Here is a 24,061-nt window from a genome sequence, read left to right as displayed (position 1 = left end):
TTTTAGGGCTAAACTTTTAAGTGTTCATGTCCAAATTACCAAAAAACTTCAATCACCCATTTGCCTGAAAAGCAACATGGCTAGTGGTAAATGACATGAAGTCAGAAGATGTTCATTCTATGACCATGAGCATGTAACTGAACTTCTCAGCCTTAACTTGTTCCTTTGTAAAATAGGACACTAATAGCAACTCTTGATATGTTTGTTGTGAGACTCAAATAAGAACCTATATACAGTCAGTCAACAATTGAGGACACAGGGGACTAAAATTATTTAAAAATGGCAAAATTGGCAAAGAGGCAGGATATAGTAATGATCGGTTAATACAACTGTCTGGAGACTTCTTGGATATCTCTTTCTACTAAAAACAAAACCAATTTCCTGACTTTCCTTGCTGAAAATTTCACTTTTAGGAAAACACAGGACATGACTAGTAAAACTATTTTGGAGCTAGCTGGTGAAGGGGAAGTTATCAACGAGGTATTTGGAAGACATCAAGAGTTTCCATAAACAAAATCCTTTCTGTTCATTGATAGAGAGGAGAATGGTATGAATACAGAAAGCTGATGAAAAAAACAAGATGCCATGGAATGAGATTAAGAGGTAAGTTCATTTAAGAGGGACAGAAAAGCTCTTAAGGATTAAATGCGAAAGACAAAATCACAAATATTTTTAATGACAAAGAAAAGGAGATCTCTAAAGACATCAACTTCACTGTCTGAAGAGGTCTCTGTAGAAAGCAAAGATGAATGAAAAAGTAATAAGGTCCTTTGGGAATAGTGTCAGGAACTCAGATTAAAGCCCAGAAAGTGATGAGAGGGAAGCCACGGCCTTGGGTAAGAACAGGATAAGGATGATGCACAGCAGAAAAAAGGGAAGATACCTAATTTCTATTTTTTTTTCTCAATCAAGAATGAATTTAAGACTGAAGAGGACAGAACAAAAGTCTTTCAGAGAGCAAGGAGGTACAGCAAAAAGGCACCGGATTTCTGAGAGTACTGAGGTTTATAGCTCATGTCTTTCAGTTATTACCCATGAAAGTTTAACCTCTCAAAGCTCTAATGTCCTCATCTACAAAATGAGGAATTGGAACTAGAACTCCAAAACCCTCTCCAGCTCTCGGTCTGTGACACTATGAGCCTATGAGTTCAAATCACTTGGCACAGCCCCAAACAATTATGGTGAGGTATATTTAAAGAACTGGCGGTGATCATGGAGAATGGGGAAGATGGATTTACCTTTTCGTATCAAAACATTTAGAAGACTAATCTAAATGTGCAACCACCTTCATCATTATTATGGATCAACATCCACTGGTGAAGGGAATGCCTCTAATGGTGGGCAAAAAGGTTCTGTGGTTGGCCCTTCCTTCCAATCCAAGTCCTAGATAAAGACAAAGGCCTACCACCTACCAAATTTGTGAATAACAAGAGGCTGGAAAAAAAAGGAAAGGGAAAAAAGCTATCCTTATGCATCTTAATGGATATGTTAAAAACATGTTAAGCCCAAGTACAATGCCTGAGCCTGTATTACTACTTTAAACATGAGCTAACTACCTTTCTTAACTTTAGGTATTATTTGGTGTAATTTGCAGTTCAACTCACAATAAAGCACAGTTTAATTTTCCTCACCTCTCTACAAACCACCACCACCACACAAAGAGAAATTCTTAGGTGAATTTCTTAAAAGCTTTCCATTGGTAACATTAATAAGTAATTTACTAAACTGCTTAAAATCTGTATGGAAAAGGAAGAAGCAGGTATTACCGGCTTGTGGTTTCCATGATCTAACAAAGATACACTACTAGAAAAGTGATTCCTTGGGAAGGTAATCTTAATAGTTCAATGTACATAAGAACTGTTATTTTTTTCTGATTTGAAGTTATTTAGCCTGAATGACTATCAATTTCTTTAAGTCAGAAATAATGAAAATGAAAAAAAAAATACACACGTACACACCTGAGTATGTTGGCGACTTAATTTGTCAAAGCTTGTTTCACTTTCGTAAGGGATACTGCTAAGGAGATAACAATATTGTGGGGATCATTCAACCTCTATTAAAAAGAGGTGTATCTCAAAAACTTACTTCTCTGATCCACTGATTTAAGGAATGCATAAATGTAGAAAGTTTATTATCCATAACACAAGGTAGTGAGAATGTGGTCAACAGGATGGTTAAACCAAATGATAACCCAACTTTAATTACCCTCGCCCCTGCCCTCAAACAGAAAGAAAACTGAAAAAGCTTTTGACAAAGACAGGACCATTTACATGCTAGTTTTCCCAATCTGTGCAAGGCAAGCTCTCCTCTTCATCCTCAGACTCTGGTGAGGCTTCTTTAATTCTTCGAAGTGCTTCGTGAATGCTACGTGTTAGTGGGTCTGTGTCAGGCAAAAGCGTGAAGGACTCTCTCAGAACTTCCTTGTGTACCTTCTTCAGTTTCACCCCTTTCCTTATCTGTGCCAAGATGTTATTACTATCATCCTCATCAGGAAAAGGAGGCAGAGTCCGCTGTTCAACCTTTTTCAGATGAAAACTACCACGTTTCAAGGAAGCCAGTACCTCATCCATTGGTGAACTCACTTTGGGAAACAAAACCAAAACAGATAATTAGGATTTCCAGAGTCAAATTCTGTAATCGCTAGAAGTTTTACATACTGATACATACAGTATAAATAGAACCATTGATCTCTTCACACAATTCCTACTGAAGAGCTCCTCCTAATAACTTGCATAGGAAAATTACTAATTCTACTTTGGTTAGTCTGTACATCTGGTAAATAAATAAAATTAAAGGTTAGGAAACAGTTGTTTTTAGTGACATAATTCCTGAGACCAAAGTTCACCTCCTTCAATAAGGTGTACAAATGCCTTTTTCTCAAGAAAGCTGTAAGCTAAGATAAAAATGTCCTTCTCAATTTTTCCCATGAATGTAGTTGGCATTCCAATCATACTTTGCAACTACGGATAAGGGACGTCTAAGGGGCAAATGACTGGGCACTAAAAACGTTAATGCCTCATGTAAGCCAGGGACGAGTCTATATGTAATCTAATGAAAGCTCTATTTTGCAGAAAGGGAAAGTGAGGTTAATGGAGAAGTGCTAAGCTATTTTCTAAGGCTGACATATCCCCACAGCTGGATCTGACTTGGTTAAAAACTTACTTTTTGTTCCGTTTAGTGACTGATGGATATTCTTTAACTTAGATAATACACACGCTCAGTTCTAATCTGGATTTCTTGTTGCATCTTCTCAAATGGTGTAAAAGCTTCTCATACTTTTGTATCAGTCCCATGGGACGTAACACACTGTGAACACTTCAAAAATATCTGCTACAGGTCAACTTAAGACACTTCAACTCTCATGGGTAAAAATCACTTTTTTTCCTCTCCTTACTATTCCTATTCTTACCAAACTTATCCTAAGGAACATTTCTTCCTCTGATGATCATGCTCAGACTCTCTATATCTTTCTTTGACTAAAATGCTGTTTTCCATAAAAAGCAAGAGGAAAATGGAAAGCTGTTAATGGCAGTGAGGCATTTCTAAATTTCCTGAAATCTGACAGAAAAGTGTTTTTTAAAGCTTTATGAGGAACTATGAAATATAACAGTGCAATAGGTACACCTCTGTTTAAATAAAAGTTAACTATACTTTAATTGAAAATTACCTCTTCTCCGTTGCAAACCTTCAGCAGTTTTTTTAAGCTTCTTCCTGGCACTGACCAGCTGACTGCTGTCAAAGAAATGTGCTGAGGGGGCACTGGCAGACTTTGGGATTCTCTTTTCTTCGCCCTCCACTTTAGAAAGGCCTTTCTCCAGGGTCTCTGTGGGTCCATCCTTATTAGTAGGTAGAGGGGGCGGTGGCGGCGGCGGGGGTGGTGGTGGTGGGGCTGGTGGAGGAGTTGAAGGAAGAGGCGGTGGGAGTGAGACAACAGTAACTGTACCTGGTGTCAGGTCATTATCAGTAACAAGTGGAAGAGGTGCAATGTGAGGCAGTTCAGAGGTAACACCACTAGGAGGTAATGAGGTGGCTTCAAGTTGTGCTAATGAAGGCTCTTCAAGCTGTGCCAGTCTCTGGGATTCCTTGGTTTGTAAGGACTGAAGCACCTCTTTTCCGTGTTCCCCCTCTTCAGTTTTCTCCTCTGTCCTTAGGGTTACTGGTAAGGACTGAGGCTGATCTGCACTGGACACAGGGCTTGTGACACTTTTTCTCCTTGCATGAGCTAGTCGAAGTCGTGTTGACTTAAGTATGACTTGTCCAGGGTACCGCTAAAGGAAAACAGTAAAACTGGTTAAATCGTGTAAAGGAAAAAATGTTGGCAGCTAAAGCTTTAATTTCCATGTTATTATTTTCCTGCAAAATGAAGGAGTTCTTTGTTGCTCCTGAGATGACCAGAACAAAAGTTGTATGACATATAGCAGACATTATCATGTTAAACCAGGCAACCGGAATCTGATACCTCTTACTAAGGTGAGGCCTCGCCTCGCCAAGGATCACTGTGAAATTCTGGTTACTTCAGTCTGGTTACCCAAATTTCCATATTAAATAATTATGCATTTAAAACTGAACAAATACGAAAACATGAAGAGTAAAAAAACAGAAGCAAAATGTCTTCTCAAAAAACACACAACTATTTTTAGTCCCATCAACATATTCTTAATATAACAATAACTTTAAAATGGAGTATTTGGTTTTTTCTGTGTTTTCTTTTTTTAAGAAAAGAATGTTTGGAGTTAAAGAGCTCTGATAACATTAGTTTCCTGGATCCTTGCTATGCAAATGGTATAATTTTGTATTTTCATAGAACTAACATATATTGGAATCTTTTTATATGATCTTATTTGTTACTGAGTATAAAATACTATAAGGTGATAGTCTAAGTCACAGTAGTGGGGAACCTGTGGCCTCACAGCCACATACAGCCCTCTAGGTCCTCAAGCGCAGCCCTTTGACTGGCAGTCAAAGACCTAAAGGGCCACACATGGCCTTGAGGCTGCAGGTTCCCCGTCCTTGGATTCCAGAAAATCATTAAGAGGTTCCAGTCACTTAACTCCTGAAAAGACTATTAGAAGACAATTTCCCTTATAAGGTGGTGCCATAACACAGATTTCACTAAGGCTCAAGAATATTTAAAACTGATGACTAAGCCATTAGGCTTTTAGTTATTTTCACAGACAGATATTTCAAATACTGACAAAGCCATTCCTCTACATATTGATGTAACTAAAAAAGATGCATAAAATTAGTATCTCTGGGGCCCTACCCATTGGTACATCCCAAAATCAACCAGCAAAACCTGGCACTTGAATATAGAGGAATGCAAGGAAGTAAGGCTTATCGGAACTTTCCTTGCCCTCTTGCTGGACCTGCTGGATACAGTAGAAGTAGAACAACGGAAAAGTGGGAACAAGGACTGAACTCTTGGTTGTAACAGTCAGATAAATATTAACTCTAAAAAATAAGCAGGAAAAAGATTATACATTCATAATCAAGATAATGATAGTTTAATTTCACTTATAATTTTCTAACCAACACTTAAAGAACCAAATATACAGAAAACCTACGAGTATGTATACAATTTTCTTTGCATTCTTCTAAGAAACTGTAAATGAATGCGTTTGTATATTACCTGCTTAAATGTGCGAAGTCTGTCTAATGTCTTCTGTCTTTCTTGGCTAACCCAGGTACTTTTTCTTTCTTCTTCATCTTGTAACTTTTCTCTCTTCTAATAAAAGAACCACAAAACATCAATTATGACACATCCCTATTCATGTTTATCGTTAACAGGAAAACCAGAGGAAAAAAAATCTACTGATCAGATGAAGATTGTACACAATGTGACGACTAAGTGCTTTCAGCTAATATATCCTACTAACCCAAGTGACCTTTTTAAGTACAGGAAAAAATCAGACCTGTAATTTATTAATTCTAAAAGCATATAGTTTTGATAAATTACCAACTGAATTTGTCAATCCAAGAGGAATTCATCTCAAATACTTTTTTAAAAAAATAAAATAGCTTGCCATATGAGGTTTTCATCAAACTGTCCCAGGTGGTACAACAATGTTCAGCAAAACTGAATATATCTGCAAATAAAACTGCCAACTACATGTTGATAGTAAGTCAATAGATGCCAGAATAAATTTTTTTAAAGGGTGATTTTTCAAGAATTTTTTTCCCTAAGCATTTAAAATTTCATGCTAACTGAATTTGGAATCAGGATGGAATGGTTGCCCTCCTGATACAGAGTCCTGCATCACAGACTGGAGGACATATATAAAGCAGCGCTTGTTATTTTTCTCTCCCAACTTTCTCCGTCCTTGAGAATTCTCTTTCTACTGATGGCACTGTTTTCTTCTCACTAGCCTGGAAGGTATCTTAGACTCATCCTTCTTTCTGTCACTTTCCCTGCAAGCAGGGTGCAATGGGAAGCACAGTGAATATGAAATCCAAAAGCTTAGGTCTGTGCCTTGGTTCTGTGACTCTTGTAGGCCATTCCCCTCTTCTTGGACTTGTTGGCTTTCTCATTTGTGAAAAGAAGAGGACAGGACAAGATTAGTGGTGTCCAACAGATATGGGAGTCATTAAACTGTACAATAAGGGTGTGCCTGTGGCCTACACATTAACATTCTCTATGTGATCTGTATTTGTTAGATCAGTTATTTCCCACTTACATTTTAATCTGGTTCTGGCTGCACTTGGGAGCTCTGTGGGTTGCGTATGGTCTCTTTGAACTTTTCAGCTTGAGTTGCCAAGTTCCATAAATTCTACTGATAGAATATCCCTGACATCTGCAACTGGCTCTTACCCGAGATATTCTCCTAACATCATGGCTGGGCTCTCCCTCTCCAATTCACCTTTCCTAACAAGGTACACCTAAGTTTCTCAATATGCAGCTTGGATCATGCTTCTCTGCTTTGCTCAAAAATCTTCTGCATCTCCCTACTGGATCAAGCTGAAACTCCTTTTCCCTGACACTCAGTCCCCAGTAAATTTTGGTTCCAAGTAACCTTCCCATGCTGGCTCATGGCTCATGTTCTAAACCTGATGCCCATCTGCTGACCCTCTAAGCATGCACTTAGCCTGAATCTCTCTCCTGAAATCATCCCATTCCCGTCTAACCAGATAAGAGAGTCATGGAGCACACAGCTTTTCCTAATCCTTTTGGTCCTCATATCCCCACGTCTTAAAATTTCTCGTAGTATTTTGTCTGTCTCACATGTACTTATGATCATCCATCTTGGATTATAATAACTGATGTACAAGGGGGGAAGACCAGAAAAGAACAAGAGACTGTTTCTTCCCTGTTCTTCCTTTGTAGTCCTAGCTACAAACAGTGCCTCTGAACAAATAAGCCCTTAATGCTGACTGAATTCAAGTACTAATAATAATGGTCTGTACTTTTATTTTATATTTCATCCATGTCTTTCCTTCTCAATGAGACTGCAAGCCTGCTGAAGTTGTGGGAGTACATTTTATATCCAAACATCTACCCATATTATTATATACAAAGACAATAAATAACTTATTGAAAGGAATGAAAACTAAAAGGCAATCCATGGCATATAATGCGCTTCAAGTTTCCTGATTGTCTGAGCCCAACCCCATTTTGTTTTCAAGAAGCAGACATTTCACTTCCTCTCTCAAATATATAGAGAACTGAGTCAAATTTACAGAAGTAAGTCATTGTTCAATTGATAAATGGGCAAAGGAAATGAACAGGTAGATTTCAGATGAAGTGATCAAAGCTATCTACAGGCATATGAAAAAATGCTCTAAATCATTAATGATTAGAGAAATGCAAATTAGAACAACTCTGAGCTACCACCTCACACCTACTAGACTGACTAATATGACCGAAAAGGAAAATGACAAATGTTAGAGAGGATGTGAGAAAATTGAGACACTGATGCACCGCTGTTGAACTGTACGCTGACTCAAACAGTACACGTAGAGCGCGCTCAATCAGTACGTACGCACAGCAGTTTGGAACTGTGCCCAAAGGACTATGAAACCGTACGCACCCTTAAGCACAACAACACCCGGACTATGTCTGTATCCCAAAGAGACGAAAAAACAACAAGGATCTCTACACAGCAGCTCCCTCAGTAGCGGAAAAGAACTGAAAACTGAACAGGCAGCGATCAACTGGGCAACGGCTAAAAAAGTGATGTCTGACTGTGATGGAATGCTGCTGTACTAGGGCTTAGATGAACTGATGCAATGTGAAATGAGCAGAGCTCAGACAGCATCGTACACAGCAACAGCAATGAAGGATTTACTTATTCCAAGAGTACAAAGGTCCAAGACAATTCTGAAGGCCTTAGGATGAAAAACGCTACCCACCTCCAGAGAAAGAACTGAAGGAATCTGAACGCAGACTGAAGCATACCTTTTCGTTGCTTTTACAATATAACTAACACAGAAATCAGTTATACACAGGCATAACCTACATCAAATTGCTTGACTTGTCAACGGGTGGACAGGAGAGAAGCAGAGCAGGGGGGAGAGGATTTGGAAGTCAAAAAGCAAATGACAAAAATTGTTTTTACATGTAATTAGGGAAAAAGGTAAAATTAAAATTAAAATTAAAAAAGTAGACACATATATTTACATGCCAGTAGAGCACATTCAACTTCCTCACTGCCCAGTACACAAGTCTGAATATAATACATTAAAAAAACTTTATAATTCACACCTCGATTCTTGATTCTTTTTTCCTCTGCTGTTTGCCAGAAGCAAATTTGTATAATCTCACTGAGCAAATAAAAAGTTCACATAGAGACAAAGGTAAGGAAAACATCAGCCTCCCAGTGCCTGAATAACGTTCTCTTCTTCTTTCTGCTACCCCTTTCCAGGCACCATTTCTCTCCTGAATCCTAGGATTCTATCTCCCACTATGACCTCCCAACTACACTCTTATTTAATAGCTTTATCCAAGCAAGAATTGTAGGGAAAAAAACTTCAGCTTTCTGCCACTATGATTTTTTTTTTTTTTGCAAAGGTTTAAATTCTGGGGTGCATTTTTGGCTAGTGTCATATCCATTAGTCATGCATAATAAAACTACGTTTGCCTTTAGTAATTACTTAAGTCTAAAAAAAGCCTAAGGTACAGAAACAGACTTTTAAAATCTGAATTCTAGATATAACGGGCCTAAGGCAGGAGTAAAGGAGGACAAATGAAAGCCATGTATTAAAACTAACCTACACCTGAAATCCTACTTGGCAGATTATCCCTTTATATGATACGGCACTGAGCCTATCACTCTACACCTCCTCTGCTGTGTTTTTGCCAGATTAATGATATTAATGTATGCCAGCAGAATGAACCTAAAATAAAGTAAAAGCATTAATTAATAATCATCAAAATTATTATTAGAGCACAAATACCATTACAATGCTTCACTGCCAATAAACTAATAATGTAATTAAAACTAAAAAGAATGGGTAAAATCAAAGAACTTTTTGCAGTCAGAGAATGGAAGCAAAGAACACATCATTATGTATTTCAGTCAGATCTAGAGCAGTCATTTTGTCATTGTTCAGTTGATTAGATACCATAGCGGCAAAAAAAATATCCTAAAGCTAACAAATACATGTTTTCCTGTGCCACTGAATCTATCTGGAATGTAGGGAAAAACAGGACTGCTTTTAAAGGGATAGTGATAAGGACTATGGTAATTCAAATATTTACAACATGTGAGAAACTGAAATATGGCCACTGTCGAATTATTTATATCAAGATTACGAGCTGAATTCATAGATCCCTTACATGCTATCGAATTTAAAACGGGAATGCACCTCAGGGATAATCTGATCCAGCCTACTGTGCAAACAAAGAGAAATAAAGTGACCAAGAATTCTGTAATTAACCTGGAAACATTTCTCAACACATTATTCTTGGAAGCTGTCACAAGTCTATGGCACTCTTGTGCTGTCAGAGAAGAAATTGTGTCTCACGGGAGATACCCAAGGTCCTGGCTCCAAGGGAGGGTACCACCAAATGTGGACATGGGGTTTCTCCAGCTTCTACTTGAGGACCCAGTGGAAAATATTAGAAAAATAACTGCATATACACAGTCTAGAAATCACTAGAAAGCACTCATGGGAAGTAACCATCGTCACTGGCACTTTCCTGAGAGGCGGGACAGTCTGTCCTCGGTAGCTGTCACGTAGGCGATTCTGTAGCCAGACTACAAGATAAAGAAGAAAGTTAGAGAGCGTCTGAAGAGAGACTAGACTTGGTCGGAGAGTCATCTCGATAACTACCATTCCAGGTGCCAGAGATACAAGGAGGAAATGTGACCATGTCCTTGCCTTCTTGGGGCAGGGGGAACAGAGAGAAAATACTCATAAATACCTATAATATCAACTGAAATATGATAAATATATGTGAGCCTAAAAAATACTATAAAAGATTCAAGTAGGGAAGGGGTCATTAACTTCTTGGGGGGATGAGGGGAGAGAGGAAATAGTCAAGTAAGGCTCCATGGAGAAGACAGCACCAAAACAGAACTGAGCAGGATGAGAAGAGTTTTATTATGTATGCAGTATGTTGTATGTGGCTATGCCAGGCATGGGAAATAACAAAAACAAATACAAGGAGGTAGGAGAGGACAGATAATTACTGGAAAACAAAGAATGCTTATTTTGCCTGGAATATACAATGAATGAAGAGGAACACTCTGAAATAAGGATGAAAAACTGGTTAAAGGCAACTTGTGAAAGACCTTAAATGTGAGCTCTGAGATGACAAGTCTTCAACTGTAGCTTTCTTAAATCATACAGTTCATAAAAGTATCTCCTAAAAATCAAGACAAAGAATATTTATCAAAGCTACTGAAAACAAGCGTAGTCTTTGCCTCTTGCTGATAATTTTTTAGCAGCAGCAACGCACAAGAATTGTGACCATTCTGGTGACTCATGAACCAAACTAATCCACACCGGGTGTGAGTCCTGTGTGTGGCTCCATCCTAATTCTAGAGCAACAATGAAAGAGAGGACGAAAGGGAGCAAAGCCAACTAAGACTAACACAGTTATTACACCAAATGTTCTGAATGTGAGATCCGTGTTCTGTGGTCAACAAACAGATTCACTGCTAAGGGAACTACAGCATATCAAGCATGGCATTCTCACTGCAAATTAAACTAGAAGAGAAAAGGACATTACAACTAAATGGAAGGATGGCTCATACAGTTCCTTCTTGGAAAGGCAAATAATGAAGGTTTTTTTTTTTTAATTGTGTACCCAAAGGCATTGTTTCACATAGTACTTGGATACCTTGTATTACAATGCTTCTGAAAAATTACACATTTTTAACTATAATGATGACGATTAATATACCCATTAACTGAAAATGACTGTAAAAATTTTGGTATGTGAATGTAATGGAAAATTAGCATAAGAAACAATGAATATGAAGAGTTCAGAAAATAGGATGTATATGAACTGATATAAAGTACACAGAACTAGGAAAATATACACAATAATGTAAATAGGAAGGACACTAAAATAAGACTTGAGTGTCTGCCCAGACAACTGAGGGATTGTTCCTCTCCCTTTTTCCTGGAAAAAGGATTAATTATGAAATGTTTCCTATTCTGTCAGAAATGCTTGATGGGCCAAGGTCAAATCTTTGCTACAAGGGAAGGCCTGTTATGAGAAAGGAAATCAGTGAAATAAAAGGCATTAAATGAGATCTTTTTTAAGTAAAACATGTAATTTGTCAAAATTTTGAGGGAAAAATGTGTACCATTCATATACATTTATATGTTTCCTAAGGCTACTCCAAATTTTTTATTTAGTTTAAGAATTCATATTCCCAACTCAGATTATTTGTGCAGGCTTGGGCCTAGGCAAAATTGTGAAGTCACGTTTGTCTCTGCTGTTCCATTTATGCACCCCTGATGTCAGGCTTCCTCTACAGTCTTCTTGAATCAAGTGTGTGCTAAACACTGGGGATACAAATAAAGGTAAAAAACTGTCCTTGCCCTCAAGGAAACTACCAATATTTAAATAACTAGGCATATAGTATACACAGAATAGACTGAGAAAGGTCTCCAGGTGAGGAGAAAGGGCAAATAGGTCAGTGTCACTGGAACAAAAAATAAAGTATAAGAAAGCTGGCAACATAGGAATGGGCAAGATTTCACAGAGTTTTAAATGACAGAGAACTTTATATCTGGATGCTGAACATAACCGGGAATACCTGGAGCTTACTGACTAGACAAGTAACATGGTTAGACCAGTTAGTGGTACAAAAACTTACATTGGAGAGATTAAGAGGAAGTGATGTTGTCTACTGCAAAAGAGGCTAAGGAGGAAAAGAACTGAGAATTGTCATTGTTCATTAGAATTGTCAATTAAGAGATCACTTAACAACTTTAGAGGTTGATTTCAGTTGAATGAAAGAGTCTAAAGCCAGGCTGTAGATGGTTTAGAACAGAATGAAAGAGAAATGCAGGCACAGGTTGTGGGGTGCTTTCTCAAGGAATTTAACTATGAAGGGGAGACAACAGCTAACTAGCAGGGATGGTCAGATCAAGTGGTTTTTTTAATGGATAAGGGAAACATGAGAAGCACTGCAGTCAGAAGGGAAGGCACTAGCAGAGAGGGGGTTGAAGGCAAGGGCTGATAAGAGTGATAGCAGGAATAATAGTGGGGGCAATGTGTTGGAGAAGTCAGGAGGGCATGCAATCAAGGACCTGTGTATAGGGATGTGGGGATTTTCACCTCTTTACCAGACACCAGTGTGAAGGCCAGTTGTTGAGAACTTCCTCTTCCCTCCATCTACCTTTATCAACTTGTTATCCCACTCTCCACAGCAGGTCTTCCAAAACCTTTTCATCATTCCTCAAACTTCTGATGGCTCTTCCCTCCCTTCACTCTCTCAGCTGACAACCTTGCCGCCTATTTTACAGAAAAATTGAGGCCATGGCTACCAGCTTCCTCTTTTCCATCTCATATCATTCACGTCTTCTGCCCAAGATCTCCCACAAAGAGGTGGCCCTAATCCTTGCCAAGGTTAAACTCTCTATCTGCACAACTGCTCCCCTACACACTTTTGTCATCCCTCCTTTCTCATTTCTCTTCAATCTTTCCCTGTCTACCAGCTGAATCCCTTCTGCTTATAAACATACTCATGTCCCCCCATCCTCAAAAAACCCTCACTTGATCCTTCCATCCCCACTAACTACTATCCTCTATCTCTTCTGCCCTTTGTGGCTAAACACCTTCAGGTCATCTAAAATAGCTACCTACACTTCCTCTCTACCAAAACTGCTCTCTCCAAAGTTACTAATGATTTCTTAGTTGCCAAATCCAACAATCTTTTCTTAATCTCTTCCTTCTTGACCTCTCTGCAGCATTTGACAATATTGATCACTTTCTCCTCCATGAGACTCTCTTATCTCTCCATTTCCTGATTCTTCCTTTACCCATGTGATTGCTCTTTCTTACATTCATTCAAGTCGCACAGATTCATGAAGGGTGTCCTGGGGCCTATTCTGTCTCTATGCTTCTTCAGTTATCTTCGGTAGATCTGGTAACCATTTCTTCAATCTCGTATCTCCCAACTGCCTTTCAGACATCTTGAACTGGATGTACAGTGGATACCTTAACCATGTCCAAAACTAAACTCATCATCTTTTCCCACAAGTCTTCCCCTCTCTCCTGAACTTCCCTGTTACTGTGGAGGGCAGTGCTATCCCTCCAGTTGCTAGGCTTGCCACATAGGTTAGATTCTGTACTCTTCTCACTCCCTTCCCCCCATATTCAATATGTTGCCAAGATCTGTTGATGTCACCTTTACAACATATCTTCAATGTCCCCCTTTCACTCATCTGATGCTGTCATCACCCTGGTGCAAGCCCGCATCACTTCACACCTGGACTGACGCAAAAACTTGCTGGCTGGTCTGTTTGCCCCAAGTCTCTCCATTCCGGTCCATTCTTCATTCAGCCACTAAAATGACTTTCCTAAAGCATTAAGTCTAACCATATCACTCCCTATACTCAATAAACTCTCTGGTATTCAATGCCCTTCATATCTTAGCCACTCCCCTTTCACTACCTTTCCAGTCATTTTATACCTTGTAGCAATCCTCACCCTCATCCCAAGTACTCTTTGATCAAGTGACATTGACCTCCTTGCTCTTCTGTGTACAAAACACTCCCTCTCTCAGCAACTAGGACTTTCTCTGGCTGTTCCCTGGGCCTTTCTCTCCTTTTCTCTGCCCCCTGTCTCTCTTGGTTTCCTTCAAATCTCAGCTAAAATTCCTTCTTCTACAGGAAGCTTTTCTCAATTCCTCTTTTCTCTGTTAATTACTTACTATTTATGCTTGTTTGTAACATTTACTGTCTCCTCTATTGGACTGTGAGTTCTTGAGAGCAGCAACTTTTCCCTTTCTTTGTACCCAGGTATTTAATTCAGTGCCTGGTACTTAAGTTTAACACATGTTTCCTGACTGACTAGCATGTAAACATTTTAGTTACAGGGATGCATAAAAGATTGATAAGACTCACTCTAGTAAGGGACAAATCCTTATAGCAAACACTTGAAACTAGTTATAGAACTTTAGTCATAAGTGATCTGATTTTAGGGGGGACATGGGGGAAAAGGGAAAGAATATAAGGAAAAGAAAAAATAAAGGCAAGAACCTTTTGGTTACCCATAAAATAACACTCCAAACTACTTGAATTACTGTAAGACTGGCTCTGATGGAAACCTTACCAAAAAAGTCCCAAACACAGAAATGAGCAGTTTTAACTGGATATGATTAAATTCATTTCATTTTGTTCTCTCACAGCCTCTAGGTAGAAGGTAAAACCATAAAAAGTTTTGCGGGGGGTTGCTATTTTGGAATGAATTTAACAACTATAGAATTTCTGTCCTTTATACATGAAGCCAGTAGTATGGAATTAATTAAAAGCTCTATATTTATAAAGGCTGTTATTTTTAAGGGCAGAGACAATAAAGTAGTGGGTAGAGCTGGCCTTAGTAAGACCTGGGGTCTGGTCCCTTAACTTTTCTGTTTCCCAGGCAATCCAGTAACACTATTTAGGTGCAGAGCAACTGTATATCTGCATTCTATCTGTAAAATGAGTACTAATTAAACTTGCACTAATTAAACCACAGGTCTGCCCCCAAAAGAGTTATCAAAACACACACGTTCACACTCTTAAGTGTAAAAAATACTGTAATATTTTTACCTGTAGGTGTGTTGGGGAAGTAGGGGAGAAGTAAAATGGTTTACCAAAATCAATTTTCAAGTAACTGAATTAATTCGAATTTGCAACTTTTATCATTAAACAGGTTCTGTCAATCACCAAAGTACCCAAACTCACTAGCTGTACTGAATGGTGTGTCCTGTATTCATCTTCACTCCGAAGGCGCTGCTGGAACTTTTCACTGTGCTTTGCAATACAGATTTCCTAAAAGAAAATAAAACGTGCATAAATATAAACCAGACTCATTTAAAAACTGATACCTAGTGTAGCAGTTAACTTTAACCTTGCAATCTTCCCATCCCATTCATTTACCACAATCTAGGCAGATCAGAGCACGTAAAATTCCTATTAGATCAATTTCTAGACCAGTGTATGTAAGACTTATCTACTTAGTTAAAAACCAAAATGAAATAACTGTCTTTGATCATCACTAGGATATTTTTTAAAAATACAACATCAGTGGGGAATAGTAGAAAAACACTGGATTTGCAACTAGAAGCTCCAGGTTTGAGGCCAAGTCGTGCATGCCACTTATTAACCACATAAACGTGAACAAAACTTTTCAAGTTTGTTTCCTAATTTGTAAAATGAGTATATATAATAACTGCACTATTTATTCATCATAGGGTTATCTGGGAGAAAAATATATTCCTATATGCTATAGATCTACATATAAATGTGACTATTACTACAAATAATAGTGCTTTATGAAAATTTGGTAAATAGAAGAAAAGTTGAAGGATGATGCATGCCACTATTTACACTCACCCTGAGGACTATGGGAAGGGAGGTGTGTGACACAGTGCCACATACTTCTTGAATAATTCAGTACATCAGTTATCTCACTGATGTGAGCATGCCCTTAATGACTGCAAACTACAGCCCATCAGCTCACGTACCCAGTGATTGTTTTCTATTTTTTTCCATAAATCCTCTAGAGAGACCTAATAGATACAACAGATATTTAACATGTCCTGGGCACCAGAGGCAGCTCTTTTCACCAGCCCACTTCATTTTTAGATCATATATGGGATTACTGATTTAGAGCTGGCAGAACCTCAGAGGCCATTACTTTGACTATGATCATTTCTTTCATGTGCACCGTCATTGGTTCTACGTACCAAAATACTCAGGTCAGGTCCTCTAATGCTCTTTGGGTGCCTTCAGTTTCAACTTTCTGTAGAATAGGGTATTTCCTGATCTGTAGCCATACAGCACTGCCAGAAGTATACTGCCACTAAAGGGAGGGTTTTGTTAATTTTATAGAGAAGCCTGCACAATTTCACAAGGGCAAGTCAGCTAGTTCACTTCTACCTATTCAAGTCTGGGTTAGCTTTACTATCAATCTGCACTGCTTGTTCAAGACATATGTACTAATGAACTGCATCTCATTTAAGAGGTTCTACAATATTCTTAGTACATGATACAATCAGCACGATGTAATTCACAATGAGAAGAACGTACAGGATCAAGCTACATATTTGGACTCTCTCCTTTCTGTACTCTACAACAGACATGGGTGTATATACACCTTTTCTTCATGCCTGGTACTGATAATCAGAGGATGATACATTGTTTATATTGCTAACTATCAGTTTATCTTGAGATGAGTGTGACATATACAAGGGAGACATCTAGTTTGAGGACAATTTTGCTACACACAATGAAGTATTTGTTTACACAGAGACATGGTCTTCTATAGAATATGGTTTGCACAAGTTCTTGTGTTTATCAAGGATGCCCTTGACAAATGTGTAGATCATTCTCAAAGACTGTAGAGCTGAAAGACGAGGCATGTGGTTTGGTTGTTGCTAAGGTCTTTTTGCCTGTTCTATTTTGGTCAAACTTTGCATTATTTTTCCAGTTTCTATTTTACTTAAAAACTGATACCTCAAGGCTTTTAGGATCTGTACTGCTTCTAGGCAGGCACCACTCCCCAGTAAATAAGCAGCACAAGGGGGAATGATGATGATGATGATAACACTTATATAGCACTTTTTAAGATTTACACAGCACTTCACATATATCAGATTATTTAATCCTCACAACGATTCTGTGAGGTAAGGGCTATTACTAACTCAAACAGAGTTTAAGTAATGTGCCCAGGGTCACACAGCTAGGAATCTTGAGGCAGAATTTGAACCCAGGCCTTCCAAAATCCAAATCCATCACTCTATACCAGAGGTATCAAATTTGGGGCCCACAAAATTCCTGAGTACAGCTAAGTAAGATTAAAATATAACTGGGAAGTGAAATAAGTAAAAATATAATACGACACAGATAATATTAACTTGTGGTTTTCTAAAACAATATGTGGCTCACAGGGATCTCTGTCTAGTTGAGTCTAACACCACTGCACAACACTACAGCACTTATACAGTTCACTAAAGAAGGACCACAAACGAATGAAACCATGTTTAAAAACAAGTTGTTCCTGGGACTATTAAGTGACTGTTCTTCTGAGTCTAACTCCAGGTATGGGTAGCAAGAAAGGAGATCTGAGCCTCTAATCCACGATGCCAGTAAGCTGATGAGATGCTGGTATGAACTGCATAGGTGATCTCAAGGGAAGGGTGCGAGAACAGCTGTTCAGCAGGGGCTGAGGTGGGATTCTCTGGACTCAATTTCCCCACTGACACCTGGCAGACTTTAAGCCTGACTGAATGCAAGTGCATAATCTAATCCTGCCTGGAACTGACATGAAGTTGGGGAGATACCGTATCCCTGCAATGTCCCTACTCTTGGTGGCAATTTCCTATAGTCAAAAGGTTTGTAACCTTAATACCAGATCTATTCAATTATAGATTATTGGTAGGAGAACATCCAAGGTTGTCTAAAATTAAGCTATTAGGCATACGACTTTAGACCAACAACAATAAGTTAGGGTCCTTTAATTCTTAGTAATACTGTGGGGACAAGTAGGTCAAGAGCTTGTGAAGTCAGCAACATAAATATTATCTGTCTCAGTTGGTTAATGTTTAAAAAAAAAATTCTTTTATAGTCCATATTGTAAATGCTTTAAAAAGAAGTATCACCTGACCAAAAGTCTGAATTGCCTTATCTGTTATAAACTGTGTTAAAAATAAATAGTAAAATTTAAAAAGAGAGAGGAAAAAAAACAAAAACAAAAACAAACCAAATTGTTCCAAATCACTATAAAAGAATGCAAATTAAAATTAATCTGAGGATTGACCTCACACCCAGCAAACAGGGCAAAATGACAAAAAAATGAAAATAGTCAATGCTGGATGGGCTGTGGAAAGTCAGGCACAATAAACACACTACTGGTGGAGTAGTGATCATCTGCTCTGGAAAACAATTTAGAATGAGGCTTTTTTGAGAGATGAGTAAACAATGGATATAACTATTTATATAGATAATATAACAAACAGATAAATATAAAGGTATTCATGTCATTTCTCACTTGGGCATATATTAGTAGGAACCTTGGGAATATGTTACTTATTTTGAAAAGTATACTGAATTTAGAGAAATCCAAAGGGCACCCACTTCCCTTAATCTCTATTCCCAAGTCCTGATTTGGATCAGAGGCCCAGCTCCGTGTTTCGGCTGCATGATGTAGCATGGCCATCACTTGTTATCTTTTTGCCATGCAGATTGGAGTTTTGGTGATAATTTCTTGCATTTATTCTTTACTTGTTAATATTCTGCCACAAGAAAAAAACTGTTTGGATTTCTGGCTACTTATGTTGCCTCTTCTAATGTTATAAAACAGTAAAACAAGCATTTTAAGTGATGACAACAGTTAGCATTTTCAGAGCGCCTGAAGGTTTACAAAGCACTGGACAATAATTTACCTCACTGAAACCTCCAACAACCCTGCGAGGCAGGTGCTGTGATCACCCTCATTTTACAGATGACAAAACTAAGCTGAGAGATTAAGTGACTCGCCAGGGTCACAAGCTGTAAGCACTGAAGGCAGGATTCAAACTCAGGTCTTACTGATTCCAGTTCAACAGTCAATCCACTGCACTACACACCAACCTGTTTTTTTTGTTGTTGTTGTTTGCTTTTTTAAGAATTTAAAGTGGAATGGTAAATCTTATGGTTACAGAAAATAAAATCTTTCCGGTTCTTTCTTGACCAAAGATAGCTCTAGTAAGAGGATATATTGCTTCTTCATGGTCGCCACAGCCTGTCAATCTTGGTCTGCTTTTTTCACACAGCCTCTTTTAAGAATCAGGATTTTGTTATTCATTATGCAGCAAGGTGGACTGTTGAACCTGACAGATAAGCCTGAAACCGGCCCATCTGGAAGTCACTTGCCATAGGCAGGACTTAATGTAAACCATAGAATTATGCTTTTAAAAAAATAACTAAACTGTTCATATGTTTTGATGTAGAAATTCCATTTTTAGGAATATTCCTCAAAAAAGTCAAAGACAAAAAGAAAGAACCACATATACCAAAATATGCAGCAGCAAAGAAACGAAAACAAAATGGACATGTGACTGGGTCATGAGATGAAAAAACTAGTGTCTATGAACGTAATTAAATATTACTGCAACACTGCTTACCGTGATATAAGAAATAAAGCCTAGGAAGAATTCAGAGAAGCATGGGGAGATGTGTACATTCTGATACAGAATAAAGGCTGAATGTAAATGAAAAGAACGCTAAAATGAAATCAGACACCGTGTGACTGCTGTCGTTGTGTTCGTCCTTCGGTGCCATCAGAGAAACGATGACATGACGTGGACTTGACTTTGTTTTGATGGAGGCAGGGCTGTGCAGGACACCAGTCTCACCTCCTCCAGAGCCATCTGAACAGTCTGGAGAAGATGTAAGAAATAACTTCCTTCCCTTGCACTAAGTGCAGGCTGCTTCATAGGCTACATTTCTTACATGCTTTGTGGGTTAGTTTTAATGGATTTTTTTTGTTATGAGGAAAGGCTCATTTAGATCCTCAATCTACATGTTATCCAACCAATCAAACTGACTGTTAATTGCTACCAACTGTTGGCTGATTAAGCACTAGGGACACAAAAGGAGGCAAAGGAGTCTCTGCACACAAGGAACGCATGATCTAATGGGGTGAGAAAATATGTCAACAAATACATACAAATAACCTATATATGGCATAAAGTGGAAGGCACTGGAATACATAAGGATTAGGGAAGGCTTCCCACAGAAGATAGGATTTTAGCTGGGACTTAAAAGAAAGCCAGGAAGGTCAATACTTAAGAGGACAGGAGAGATATTTCCAGGAATGGGGGACAGCCAGAAATATGTAGCGTTTTGTTTGTGAAACAGCCAGGAAGTCACTCTCACTGGATCAAAGACTACATGGAAGGAAATAAAGTATAAGGATACTGGAAAGGTAGGACGGGGCTAGGTTATAGAGGGGTTTAAATGCCACAGAAAGCATTTTGTTTTTGATACTTGAGGTAGGAGAGAGCCACTGGAATTTATTGTATAGGTGGATGACATGGTCACACTGGTGCTTTAAGAAAATCATTTTGATGGATGAATAGAGGACAAATTGGAGTGGAGAAAGTCTTGAGGCAGGAAGATGCACCAGCAGGCTATTACAGCGGTCCTAGTATGAAGTGATGAGGGCTTACACTGAGATGGTGGTTGTATCAGAGGATTGAAAGGGCATATTTGAAAAATGTGGCAAAGGTGGAAATTGAGAAGACAGTGGCAGAAAGCATCTGAGTGACAGAAGATGAAGAAGGAGCTCATGGCAAAAAGCTCTCAATTTTTTTCTGTAAAATTAAGAAGCAAAATTCTCAGCTGAAAGAGTAGGTAGGGAATCTATGGGAGACTAGGGAGGGATAAAGAGAAAAGATACTGTAGAGAGTGAGATAGCGAGTGGATAAGAGAAGTAAAGTATAGTACGACTGCCTAGCGAGGGCCCAGACGATGTTATGTAACATAAATTTGTGGTGGATCCACTAAAAATGGTTGTGTGATTTTCTCCATCTCTATTCAGCAGCATGTATGTAGGACTGAAGGTGATGAATGGTGGGAGAATTCCAATGCTGAGAGGAGTTGAAAATGTTTTGATAAGAGGTCTAGGGAATCAAGGGAGGAAGACACTATAGAGCTGAATTGGTTCAAATTTCTCCTGAGCTCTAGTCACATATCATCAACTGCCTACTGTATATTTTATACTGGATATCTCACAGGCCCCTCAGCCTCAAAATGCCTAAAGCCAGAACTCTGAGGCTCTCATCACTGCTCACCTAGAATACTGCAATAGTCTAGTCTCCCTGTCTTAAGTCCTCCCCCTCCTAACGATCCACCTCGGGCAAGTCTCACTCCATTAAAATTCTACTAGTTCTTTATCACTATTTGGATTAAATATAAACTCTTCTATTTGAAATTTAAAAGTGTTTATAATTTGACCCCCAACTTGCTTTTTCAGTATCATTAGACGTTTCCTTTCCTTCCCCCGAAACTGTCCTCCTTCAGTCAGGTTGGTCTTCTGATGGCTCTTCATACAAGACATTTCACTCCCTATATGATGCTTTGGCTCTGGCTGCCCAATATGCCTGGAATGTACCTCCTCCTCCTCACCTTCACTTCTTAGGATTCGGTTTCCTTAAAGACTCAGCCTAACCGCCACCTTCAATAGTAGACCTTCCCCCTCAAAATATCTGTGTTTAATACCTCTATAATTATGTATATTTGTCTTTCCTGATAGAACATAAGCTCCTTGAGGGCAAGGACTTTTCATTTTTGCCTTTATGACCTCATTTTCTAGCCCAGATTACTATGTCTGACACATAGTAGGTGCTTAATAAATACTAGATTGATTTTCTCATGGTGGCCTTTTCGCTTATACTTATCATAAGCATAGTAGACGCCTCCTACTGTCAGCATTAGATCCCAACCCTTCCCAGCATGGTAGAACCTGCCAGGGCTTGTGGTCTTCCAGCATCGCCCCAAGGACCCAGAGTCACCTCCATGCTACAATGAGGAATCAAAAAAAGGGTTTATGAACAGTCCAACAACTCCTCCCTCAAAATCTGACTCAGAATTGTATTTACAATTCCACCAGCGATATATAATATTTGCTTATAAGCACTTAAGAGAACTAAAGAGAAAGTGTTTAAAATCCTATTTCCCAGGTGAGAGAACCATTTAAATCATGCAGGAAGTAAAATACTAATATTCTACTCCTTCAATGTGTTGTCACCACTCTCAAAAGCTGTGATACATTCATTACCTTGTAAACAAAAAAGAGGTCACAAATCTACTCTTTGGACTGATATGCTGTTATCTTAAAGTAAATGCTTCCAACTTGTTTCTCTTTCACAGTACGTAGAGACGGATGACTCAATCAAACACTGATTAAACAAATGCCACTGAAATGATAACACAGCCTACTTGCCAAGCAGCAGTTAGCCTTCTGGCATATTTTGCCAATGGATGTTATGTGTTGGCTTTTTTTTTGTGGCAGATGACTTAGAGGAGATTCTGAGCATATGTCTAATAGCAGAAAGTAGGCAGCCTGGAGAAGAGGGTGACAGAAAGGCAAGAGCTTGGCAGCCAGATAAAGGGACAAGGAAAGAGTCATAAAACAGAAAACATTTAGCAAAGAGAACAAAGACAAAACGGGATTCTTTCAATAATGATGGTCTTAAACTCACTTGTTAAAAGTTGTTTATGTACTAACTACATACAAATAACCAAAGGAACAGGCAAGTAGGAATGAAGCCCAAATCTATCACATGCCAGAAATTATCACTAGCAGGACTGCACAAGTTTGGCATAAGAAACAAAGCATAAAATGGTGCATCCTTGGAAATACAACGCTTATTAATGATACTCAAGGACTACCTTTAGCAATCTTTGAGTATCATTAACAAGGGTTCTATTTTTACTAAAGGTTGGACTTTAGATTGATTTAACACTAGTTGTAATCACTATCAGGCAAGAAGACAATTTCCAGTGTACATGTAATTTGCACATATTTCACCACTGGTTCCAAATAATAAAAAGAGAAGAATACAATCCTATGCTAGTAAACATCACCTTATTACAGATGTCCTATTGCTAAATCATTTAGAGGTGAATTTTCCTCTATCTGATTAAGCCAACATTATTTTATAAAAGGCAAACTAAATTTATTTAAAAATTAGTAATAATCATGAACGATAATTTTTCTGTAAACTAATTAACAGTAAAAACTAATATTTGGATATGTGTGACTCATTGGCAAAAAGCCCAGTTTACACATAATTATAAAATCAATTATATTTTCAAGCTGGACAGAAGTAAGGCACACTGAGTCTTTGGTTGTTCTTGTTGCTGCTTATATGCCCAGCACCGAGCGAAAGTTCTGAGAATTCTGCAGGGACCTACTTTAAAAGATTAAATAACTAAGGGTTACTTAAGAGATTTTATTTAAGTCTTAATTATATAGTAAGTAGCAGTATAATTTTAGGAAAATTCCTTAAACTGTTTCCAACCTAGTCTTCATTGGAAAATGGGCTTCTAACAAATCCACTCTCCCTACCTTATAAGGTGGTTAAAAAGATCAAATAATTGGGAAGACAAAAGACATTCAAGCAGGACTACACAAAGGTAAAGGGCTGTGACTGGTGATCACCTATCAACTGGTGCTTTTACAATACTTGGAATCAGTCTTAGGTAGCTTAAACATCTTTCCCACCAAAAGTATCATTTCTTCCATGTAGAATAGGAAAGCTATTTCCAAACTCTAACACTATTTACTTGCATGTTTATTAGCTAGATAGCACTCAGTCTTATCTACAGTAGACACAACAAGGGCATTTTTGTTTTGAGCCAAGAAGAGTGAAAGTCTTATGGGTGTATGAAACAGCATGGAATAAAAAATGCT

The 24,061-nt window shown here is 38.4% G+C and overlaps 1 protein-coding gene across 3 annotated transcripts in view; it reads right to left on the bottom strand.

Annotated features, from left to right (window-relative positions):
* The window catches only part of JMY (junction mediating and regulatory protein, p53 cofactor), a 90,104-nt gene that overhangs the window by 2,255 nt on the left and 63,788 nt on the right, over positions 1-24,061 (bottom strand). Inside the window, exons 7-10 of one of the 3 annotated variants that reach the window (XM_072606426.1) lie at positions 15,346-15,432; positions 5,630-5,725; positions 3,668-4,268; positions 2,264-2,581 (exon numbers count right to left, since the gene is read on the bottom strand). In XM_072606426.1, the coding sequence (XP_072462527.1) occupies positions 2,274-2,581; positions 3,668-4,268; positions 5,630-5,725; positions 15,346-15,432 (1,092 nt within the window). In that variant the 3' untranslated portion in view covers positions 2,264-2,273. Of the gene's footprint in view, positions 1-2,101; positions 2,582-3,667; positions 4,269-5,629; positions 5,726-15,345; positions 15,433-24,061 lie in introns of those variants that run through there. The other 2 variants (XM_072606425.1, XM_072606424.1) reach the window with 2 other exon arrangements.

The sequence above is a fragment of the Notamacropus eugenii genome, chromosome 4 (assembly GCF_028372415.1).
Source record: "Notamacropus eugenii isolate mMacEug1 chromosome 4, mMacEug1.pri_v2, whole genome shotgun sequence".
Lineage (NCBI taxonomy): Eukaryota > Metazoa > Chordata > Mammalia > Diprotodontia > Macropodidae > Notamacropus > Notamacropus eugenii.
The sequence above is the reverse complement of the archived record's forward strand: the minus strand, read 5'-3'. Positions and strand labels throughout refer to the sequence as shown.